The sequence below is a fragment of the Phacochoerus africanus genome, chromosome 8, assembly GCF_016906955.1.
Source record: "Phacochoerus africanus isolate WHEZ1 chromosome 8, ROS_Pafr_v1, whole genome shotgun sequence".
NCBI lineage: Eukaryota > Metazoa > Chordata > Mammalia > Artiodactyla > Suidae > Phacochoerus > Phacochoerus africanus.
In genome coordinates, this window is record NC_062551.1 from 165,936,903 (window position 1) to 165,946,569 (window position 9,667).

Sequence of the window (9,667 nt, forward strand, 5' to 3'; positions counted from 1 at the left end):
ACCTCCATGGGCCCCAGGTGCGGCCCTAAAAAGCAAAATAAAGTTTAGAATATTATCTTATTCTGATAACCTCACTCTAAAGAGGAGTCGCTGTGTGCGGGGGACTTATGCTTTTATCTGTCGTGCTCAATTCTTTGTTTACAATGAGAATATATTCATTTACCACTTGTGCAAATGAAATTGCTTAAAACTGAATTGGCGGGAGCTCCCTGGTGGTCTAATGGGTTAAGGATCCAGCCTTGTCCCTGCAGTGGCTCGGGTTTGATCCCTGGTCTGAGAACTTCCACATGCCATGGTCAAGACCAAAATATCCAAAAACCAAAAAACTGAGTTGCATGCTCTGCAGAGGGTTAAAGATGAGGGTTTGAGTGTCCCCTGGAAGCTGATTAAACCGACATGTGAAGGCAGTCATACACCACCCAGCCCAGACTTTCAGCATTTGGAACAAGCCCTTCTCCACTCCCACCAGCCAAACAGGGAAGGACAATTAAGGGGTAAAGCTGCAGGTCCATCTGTGGTGATGCTGCCTTGTGGAAATCAGCCCACGAGAGAACTAGACTGGGGCTGTTGCTACAGTTTCTTTTTTTTATTTTTTTGTCTTTTTGCTATTTCTCTGGGCCGCTCCCGCGGCATATGGAGGTTCCCAGGCTAGGGGTCAAATCGGAGCTGTAGCCACCGGCCTACGCCAGAGCCACAGCAACGCGGGATCCAAGCAGAGTCTGCAACTTACACCACAGCTCACGGCAACGCCAGATCGTTAGCCCACTAAGCAAGGGCAGGGACCGAACCCGCAACCTCATAGTTCCTAGTCGGATTCGCTAACCACTGCGCCACGACGGGAACTCCTGCTAGTTTCTTTTTAGCGCCTTATCTGCAGTATATGGGTTACCAGGCTGGGTGCTGAATTGGAGCTGTGGCTGCTGGCCTATCAGCCACACCAGATCCAGGCCCCATCTGTGGCCAGGGATTGAACCCACATCCTCATGGATACTAATCGGGTTCTTAACCAGCTGAGCCACAACTCCTAAACTTAGTTTCTCTAAGCCTCCTGCCTCCTAAGCTCAGCCTCCTCTAAAGAAATTGGTAAATGCCTCCTTTGAAGACCAAAGGAGGATAAATGCTAGAACTGAAAAGGCATCAAGTGTAGGTAGAGGTTGAGAGGACAGGCAGCCTCTGGCCTCGACAGGATTATAGTGCTGGCTTCTACTTTCCTGCTAGGTGACAAGGGACACTGAACTTTTCTCAGCCTTGGTTGACAAAACTAACGTGGAGACAAAGCAATTCACTCATGAAGGACCTGAGGTGTTTTGCTGGGCTTACAGGGCAGGGAGCCTTGCTGCAGGGCAAGAATGGGCATCTGCACACGTTAGTAGAGATGGACAGTGGGGGACTGGCTGCTCTTCAGAAAAAGAACCCACAAGGAGTTTCTGTCATGGCTCAGCGGGTTAAGGAACTGACTAGTATCCATGAGGATGCAGAATCAATCCCTGGCCTCGCTCATTGGATCAGTGAGGATCCAGCTGTGGCACTGGTCGAAGATGCAGCTCGGATCTGGCGTTGCTGTGAGCTGTAGTGAAGGCTGGCAGCTGCAGCTCCAGATTCGACCCCTAGCTCGGGAACTTCCATGTGGCAAAGGTGTGGCCCTGTAAAGAAAAAAAAAAAAAAAAAAACCACCCAGGAGCCGCTGTAGTAACACCAGATTCTTAACCGACTGCATCACGAGAACTCCTTTCCATCAACTCTATTGCCATGCACCTTTCCAAGTACTGGAGATGCACCTGGAAACAAATCTCTGCTTCCTGGAGACACAGTCTAATAGAGAGGGGGGCGGAAAGCAAATAAAAGAGCAAAATTTATGCCAGACTGAGGGCTAAAAAGAAAAAACAGGGGCAAAAGCTAAGGCATGGAAGAGTACAATTTAAATTCCTGTGATGAGGAATTTAAATCTAGGCTGATAGAGCAAATCACGTCGGTATACGATGGAAAACATTCCCAACGGAGGGTATAGCAAGTTAACGTTTCATAAGGCTGGACAGCAGTCGCTATAGAAAAAGGGCCCCAGGTCCCAGGGAATTCCACGCCACCCAGTAGGTAGGGATTTTGAGATGGGATACCATGTGAAAAATGCCACTTTCATCTTGGGGCCACGTCTACAGCATGTCGAAGGTCCCAGGCCAGAAATCAAACCCATGATGCAGGTGGGACCTGCACCACAGCTATAGCTACGTTGGACACTTAACCTGCTGCTTCCAAAAATCTTATCTTTAAAGCGAGTACTGAGGGAGTTCCTGCTGCGGCTCAGCAGTTACAGATCCAACTACTGTCCATGGGATTCAGGTCTGATCCCTGGACTTGCTTAGTGGATTGAGGATCCAGCTTTGCTGTGAGCTGTGGTCTACATAGGTCATGGACATGGCTTGGATCTGGTGTGGCTGTGGGTGTGGCCGGCAGCTGCAGCTCCTATTCAACCCCTAGCCTGGGAACTTCCACGTCACTGGTGCAACCCTAAAAAGCAAAACAAAAAAACCCAAACACTGTAACCACTGAGGAGTTCCTGCTATGGCGCAACAAGATCAGCAGTGTCTTGAGAGCACTGGGACATGGGTTCAATCCCAGTCCCCCCCAGTAAGTTAAGGATCTGCAGCTGCAGCTTGGATCTGATCCCTGGCCTGGGAACTCCATAAGCCTCAGGGCCACCAAAAATTGAAAAAAATAAAAACCACCGGTAGCTGGAATTACGTTGGGGACAATAGAAGAAATAGTAAGAGCAAGCAGGATGCAGAAGAGCGACCAGGACAGTAGAGGTGGTATTAAAGTTGAAACAACAAAATTTGGTGACATTAGATATGAAAGTTCTAAGAAGCAGTTACAGGGTGTTCCTGCTGTGGGTTAAAGATCTGGCTTGTCTTGGAGTTCCCATTGTAGCGCAGCAGAAATGAATCCAATTAGGAACCATGAGGTTGTGGGTTCGATCTCTGGCCTTGCTCAGTGGGTTAAGGATTCAGCGTTGCTGTGAGCTGTGGCGCAGGCTGGCAGCTGCAGCTCCGATTAGACCCCTAGCCTGGGAACCTCCATATGCTGCAGGTGTGGCCCTAAAAAGACAAAAGACAAAAACCTGGCTTGATCTGTGGAGGCCGTTGGTTCCCAGGCACAGCACAGTGTGTTAAGGACCCAGCATTGCTTCATCTGTGGCGTATGTTGCAAATGCAGCTCAGATTCAAGCCCTGGACTAGGGAGATTCCATACGCCACGAGGGCAGCCACTAAAAAAGCAAAAGGGGAGTTCCTGTCGTGGCGCAGTGGTTAACGAATCCAACTAGGAACCATGAGGTTGTGGGTTCCATCCCTGCCCTTGCTCAGTGGGTTAACGATCCGGCAGTTGCCGTGAGCTGTGGTGTAGGTTGCAGACTGCGGCTCGGATCCCGCGTTGCTGTGGCTCTGGCGTAGGCTGGTGGCTACAGCTGTGATTAGACCCCTAGCCTAGGAACCTCCATATGCCGCGGGAGCGGCCCAAGAAATGGCAAAAAGACAAAAAAAAAAAAAAAAAACAAAAACCAAAAAACCAAAAGGATCAGGATGACCAAGATTTGATTTATGCAGTTGTATGAAGACAACTATTTGCTGCAACCTAATAGTTGAAAAGGGAAGGCTGAAGAACGTGATCATTTTTAAACATGTTAATCTTTGAGTTTGATTATATTGAATTGCAGGTGTCAAGTAGGTCTGGGCTAGTTTCAAAGATGGAGCATAAACCACATTACATGCTGACAATAAACAATATAGGCAAATTGAAGACAAAGAGCCAAGCCTTTGAGACTAAGGAGGTATTACTTGTTATCTTACTTTTGAGTGGTAAGAAGGGAAAGGATTAGGGTTTAAGGGAAAATTAACTTCAGAAAGACATCCAAGCTGTTTAAGACAGATTATGGAAGCATCATCTGCTCAACAACATAGAAATCTGGAACACAACTCCAAGGTCTCTAGATAAACCATGAGGCTGAATCAAGCCCTTAACAAAATCAAGGTCTGCCCCCAGAACTCTAAGAACATCACGGGGCAGCATGGCTTCAGGCTCCAATCAGCCCAGTCACTGGCCCAACACCACTGGGGTCCCATGCTGGGATACCTCCCTCAGTCTTCTCTGCCTGCATCCCTGCTGCCACTGAAGCCCGGCCTTGGGGGGGGAAACACTCCCCCTGCTACAGAAAGGCACAGCTTCTGTGATGGGCCTGGCCCTCAGGCCGAGGGAGAGGAAGACCACACAGTGTGCCACACAATCAAACACCCTCAGAAGGCGAACACAGGAGAGAGAACAACAAACACCTTTATTACACGAGCTGGGACAGGAGGAGGACTCATTTGCCTTTCCGGGCCTTGATTTTCCTCAGATAGAACTCCAGCTCCTTGCCCTCTAGCACGTAGCCATCTGCTCGGCCACACTGGCCTGGTCTTGAAGCGATGCACGCTGTGCGAGAGAGAGCACGTGGGCCTTAGCAATGTGACCACACATTCCTCCCCCACCTGCGCATCCCTCAAGTGTCCACGTCGGGCCAGGTATCTGGGGGGCAGGCACGAAGCCCACTGTCTCCTCAGATATACTTTATCGTCACTTAATGTCAGTAGCAGAACTGGACAAAGTTCTCATCACCGAGACAGCCCCTCAGCCTGGACAGACTCCTTAGGATGCTTCCTAAGGCCTACGGGCTGCTGCCCACTCTTCTCCATTTTGGGGTCAAACTAATGGGATGACCGAATACTCTGATGTGTGTCAGAAACTAGACCAGAAGGACACTGTGTCTCGGGACACCCCACCCGCAAGGACAAAAGCCATCTCACCAAGAAGCTTGCCCTGCTGGAACTGCTCCTCTAGGAGACTGCTGATTTTGGCATTCTTTTTCCTTTCATCATACTTCTTCTGAATTTTCTTTGATCGCTTTTTGTTTAAAATCTCTTCCTCCTCAGGAGTCTGGATATAGCAAATACGAGTGGGTTAGGGGTGGGCCCTCAGCCCTCAGCTCAGGAAAGACAGGTCATCTCAGCCCTGAACCTTGCACATCCCACAGCCACGCCACCTTCCTCAGTGCTAAAGGCTTTCATCGCTCTCCCTTCAGCAGCAGAACTGGACAGAGTTTTCATCACGAGAAGGCTGCAACCAGGCTTGCCTCCCCCAACCCCCTCCCAGGAAGTTGGCTCCCCAAACACTCACCAGCTTGGCCCCCTTCTTGCGGCCCAGGGGCAGCGCGTAGTGGGACTCGTACCACTGTCGGTACGGCGTGCTGTCAATGAGCACAATGCAGTTCTTCACCAGGGTCTTGGTGCGGACCAGTTCATTGTTGGATGCGTTGTACACAACGTCAATAATCCTCGTCTTTCGTGTGCAACCTGCTCACAGAAATTCAGAACCAAGCCATTTAAACATGAGGCCAAGTGCCCCGACCCCTGCCACAGCAGGGTTTAAGGAGAAGGGAACTCGAAGCCTTTTTTGGGCCGCGCCTGTGGCATGTTTAGTTCCTGGGCCATGGATGGAACCAGAGTCACAAAGCCCCCCAAGCCACTGTAGTGACACGAGATTCTTAACGTACCGCACCACAAGAAACCCAAGAACTCTACGCCTTCACCGAACCATGAGGCATCATGCACCTTCTAAAATCCCATCTTTCCAGACATGGCTGGTATCCACACATACAGTCTCTAGATTCAGCCCCAATCTCAGGCTACAGGAGTTAAGAGGCAGGTAAGACGGAAACAACTCTCCACAACCCCAAAGTCTTTCGACAAAAGAGAGCTCAGTATCTTGGTCCAGGCCATGGCTTCCTGCTACAAGCACTTACTGAAGCTTAGAAAGGTTTAGGTGCTGAGTTCCCACCCACGCCTGGAGGGCCTCCACTCACACTCGGAGCCCCAGGAGAAGTTCCCCACGTCCAGCCTCAAGGCCCGATACTTCTTGTTACCTCCCCGCACACGGACTGTGTGTATGCGGCGAGGGCCAATCTAGAAAACACAAGGAGACAGGAGGAACCAGGTTATTAAAGAGAGCAAGACCCGACAGAGAAAGGAAAGCAAGCGGATGGAGGCAACACAGTCAGTGTAACTATGACACGTCCTAGCATTGGCAAGTGGTACACAAATGACCAAGACGGCCACAACCACGCCTAAGGATCCTTTTTTCATCACTCTCGTCGCCTCCACGAGGGAAAGCCTGATTCCCGACACTGCATTACCTCTCCATGCAACGGCAAGACCAAGTGTCCGACTACGCCTGCGGAGCCCACTCCCTCCAGGCACTCCTAGGACACAGCGGCTGTCTCCGTGCAGCCTTAATTATTCACGACACGCAGAGGCCGACCGCACATCGCAGAGCCCCGCAGAGATACAACCGCCCCCGAGGGGACCATCTCCCCGGCGCTGGGGCCCCGCACGCACCTTGGTGTTTGCAGCGGGGCGTCCCAGCTCATACTTCCGCTTCTTGTGGTAGGGCTTTCTCTTGCCCCCAGTCTTGCGGCGCTTGTGCCAGTTGTCCCGAGAGATGCCTACGGGTGAGAGCGGAGGAGCGGCAGCCTGAGTCAGGGAACCCGGGGCCGGGCCCGGGCAGCCCAGCGGCCCGCGCGGGCGGCCGCACGCTCAGCTCTCCAAGGTTGGATCCCCCACTGCGAAGTCGGGAGGTCACAGCATTTCTGAGTTGTCATCACGCACGTGCGGCCCGGCCGGGCCCCCTTCCCGCCTCGACCCCGGCAGCCATGATGGGGCCGCTCGCGGCTCCGAGCCCGGCGGTCCCCGCAGCGACTTCGGCGGCCTGAACCCAAGCATCACGCTTCTCACGGAGGCTCGAAGCTGGGAGCCCGGGCGCCCGTGCTCTCAGCTGGGCCGCGAGGCAGGATGGCGCCGGATTGAGCTCACGCCCCGACCCCGGGCCCGCGGCAGAGCGCCACTCACCCATCGCTCGGCGCCGGCTGGAAAGAGAAAACGCAGCGCGTCACGGTCCGGTTTGTAAAACGCAGCCCCGCCTCCTGACGTCTCTTCCGGGCGACGCGCGGCGCGGCCTGGAGCCGGAGGGCGGCCTTGCTTACGTGCTCGCGGCGGCGCCGCGGAGGCCTCGGGCGGGCGAGGCTCCCGAGGGCGCTGCCGGCGGGGCAGGGGCCGGGCGCGGGTGCTGGGGGCTCAGGGTGGGCGCTCGCCTGGCCCTCTGTTTCACAAAGACCCCTGTTCGCAGCCGTTGCGGCGGTCCTGAGGAGGGCTGCGGGGGAGGGCGGAAGGCGCTAGACAGGGACGTGGAGGTGGACTTGGGTTTCGCTTCGAAGGGTTTGCTTTAGGGCGTCAGGGCGTCTGAATTTCTCAGGGGACCCGTTGCGTGACTCTTGGTGCTGTTTAGTGAGAAGGTGGGCGCTGTCCTGGACGCGGTCGTGGTGCGCTCCGGATGCCTCTGGCAGGTGGGAATGACAGGTGGCTGGGTGTTCGTGTCCGCTAGAGAAGGGGTCTGGCCAGACGATGTCACTTTGGGAAGCAAAGCCGCAGGAATGAACGGAACCTAGGGAGGGAGCCTAAGGAAACTCTTCCTGTAAAGGGTCAGTTAATACTGAGAGAGTATTAACTCAGGTCGTCAGTGGAGGAGCCTGGGCTTGGATGCATTCTTTGATATGGCCCTTGATTCCCGGTCGTGGCTTAAGGGCTCCAGGGAGTAACATCCTCACAGGCCTTGTTGACTCTAGGGAGGGTACCTCGCCCGGATGGACATGGACCCCTCATCCCCTGTGACTCTGTTTACGGGAAGAAAAGGACAAAGAAACTATGAGACTTAGGGGACATTTCCACCCCTAAGACCCCACTGGACAAGGACTGATGTGGGTAATTGAACAAGGCCAATGGGAGAAGACCGCATCTCTCTGGACCCCCACGTTGGTACCCCCCCATCTTTAAGAGATAAAAACCCCTATAGGACAATAGAGAAAGGGGGCTCTTTTCCCCTCCTCCTAGCAACCCTGGGAGCTATCTGCTTTCCTTTAATAAAGATGTTGCTTGCTTGCTGCCTGTGTGTTTGCGGAGTTCACTCTTTGACTGCCGTGAACAAGAACCTGGATTCCAGGATCATCTTTCTGGTATCAATACTTCAGCCTTTGTGGGCTGTAAGGTCCTTGTCACGACCACTCAGTTTTGCTTCGTAGTGTGAACGCAGCCATAGTAGTAAAAGAGCGCAGGTGGCGGCGCAGCAGTAAAACTTCGTGGATACTGAGATTCACCTGTCCTGAAACAAACGTGATTTTTTTGCCCCCAAACATTCAAAACATAAAAACCATTCTTAGTGCATGGACGCTGTCAGCGTGCAGTAGTGTGCCAGGCCCTGGCACCAAGAAATACAAGAAGAGGGGCTAGGACCAAGGCTTGGGAATGGCAACGTTTAAGGTCAGGCAGAGCAAAGGAGATGGAGGGTGCAATTAAGAGTGGCCAGAGGAGGGAGTTCCCTGCGTGGCGCAGTGGTTAACGAATCCAACTAGGAACCATGAGGTTGCGGGTTTGGTCCCTGGCCTTGCTCAGTGGGTTAACGATCCGGCGTTGCCGTGAGCTGTGGTGTAGGTTGCAGACGCGGCTCGGATCCCGCGTTGCTGTGGCTCTGGTGTAGGCCGGTGGCTACAGCTCCGATTGGACCCCTAGCCTGGGAAGCTCCATATGCCACAGGGGCGGCCCAAGAAATAGCAAAAAGAAAAAAAAAAAAAAAAAGAGTGGCCAGAGGAAAGCCAGCACAGGGTGATGTGGTTTAGTCAAAGGGAGGGCTGAAAAATGATTTTTTTTTTTTTTTAGGGCCAAGCTCTCGGCATATGGGAAGTTCCCAGGCTAGGAGTCTAATCAGAGCTACAGCTACTGGCCTACAACACAGCTGCGCCAGATCCAGGTGGCATCTGTGATCTACCTCGGCCTCATGGTTGCTAGTTGGATTCATTTCCTGGCCTGGGAACCTCCACATGCTGTGAGTGTGGTCAAAAAACAGAAAGAAAACAAACAAAAAAGTTTCTGCGATCACAGAGCTCCCGCTTAGTCACAGAAGCTGGGCTCTTCTCCAAACTATTCTGCCCAAATTACATTCCCACTGGACCAACAGAGAGGAACTGACCAGGTGGGGCCTAACAGGCCATAGTAGGGCATTCAGAATTCATCCTTTGGAGTTCCCATCGTGGCTCAGCAGAAATGAATCTGACGAGCATCCATGAGGACACAGGTCCGATCCCTGGCCTTGCTCAGTGGATTAAGGATCCACTGTTGCCGTGGGCTGTGGTTAAGTCGCAGACTCGGTTCGGATCTGGTGTGGCTGTGGTGTAGGCCGGCAGCTGCAGCTCTGATTTGACCCCTAGCCTAGGAACCTCCATATGCTGCGGGTGTGGCCCTAAAAAGACAAAAAAAAAAACCCCAAACCCCACAATAACTCATCCTTTATGTTGTTGAAGGATTCCCCTGGCTGGTTGGGGAGAATGGGTCACTGGGAGTCAGGAATTCAAGCAGGGGACCAGTTGGGGAAGGCGGTCAGGTCTGGCATTCTTTAGTCTTTGCAATTCGATAAGGTAGGTATTGGCGGGCTCATTTCACAGATGAGGGGGAAAGTTAGGTATCTGAAAGATTTTAAGCCCTCAAGAGCTAGTGCCATTTCTGTCAAACTTCTGATTTAGCTAAATTTCTGAATC

At 52.7% G+C, this 9,667-nt stretch overlaps 1 protein-coding gene and 4 non-coding genes across 5 annotated transcripts; all 5 read right to left on the minus strand.

Annotated features, from left to right (window-relative positions):
• Positions 1-4,305: 4,305 nt before the first annotated feature.
• Positions 4,306-7,020, minus strand: RPS8 (ribosomal protein S8). The gene is made up of 6 exons (XM_047789293.1): positions 6,933-7,020; positions 6,423-6,529; positions 5,891-5,990; positions 5,206-5,381; positions 4,836-4,965; positions 4,306-4,464 (listed from the first exon to the last, which is right to left on the minus strand). Exons 1-6 carry the CDS (start codon positions 6,934-6,936, stop codon positions 4,355-4,357), a joined length of 627 nt encoding a protein of 208 aa, XP_047645249.1. The 5' UTR covers positions 6,937-7,020; the 3' UTR covers positions 4,306-4,354.
• LOC125134792 (small nucleolar RNA SNORD38) lies at positions 4,584-4,652 on the minus strand. Its single transcript, XR_007136791.1, has one exon. It is a non-coding gene; the product is annotated as a small nucleolar RNA SNORD38 (small nucleolar RNA).
• On the minus strand, positions 5,073-5,142 carry LOC125134793 (small nucleolar RNA SNORD38). Its single transcript, XR_007136792.1, has one exon. It is a non-coding gene; the product is annotated as a small nucleolar RNA SNORD38 (small nucleolar RNA).
• On the minus strand, positions 6,076-6,180 carry LOC125134794 (small nucleolar RNA SNORD46). The gene has a single exon (XR_007136793.1). It is a non-coding gene; the product is annotated as a small nucleolar RNA SNORD46 (small nucleolar RNA).
• Positions 6,614-6,693, minus strand: LOC125134783 (small nucleolar RNA SNORD55/SNORD39). The gene has a single exon (XR_007136782.1). It is a non-coding gene; the product is annotated as a small nucleolar RNA SNORD55/SNORD39 (small nucleolar RNA).
• Positions 7,021-9,667: the final 2,647 nt, after the last annotated feature.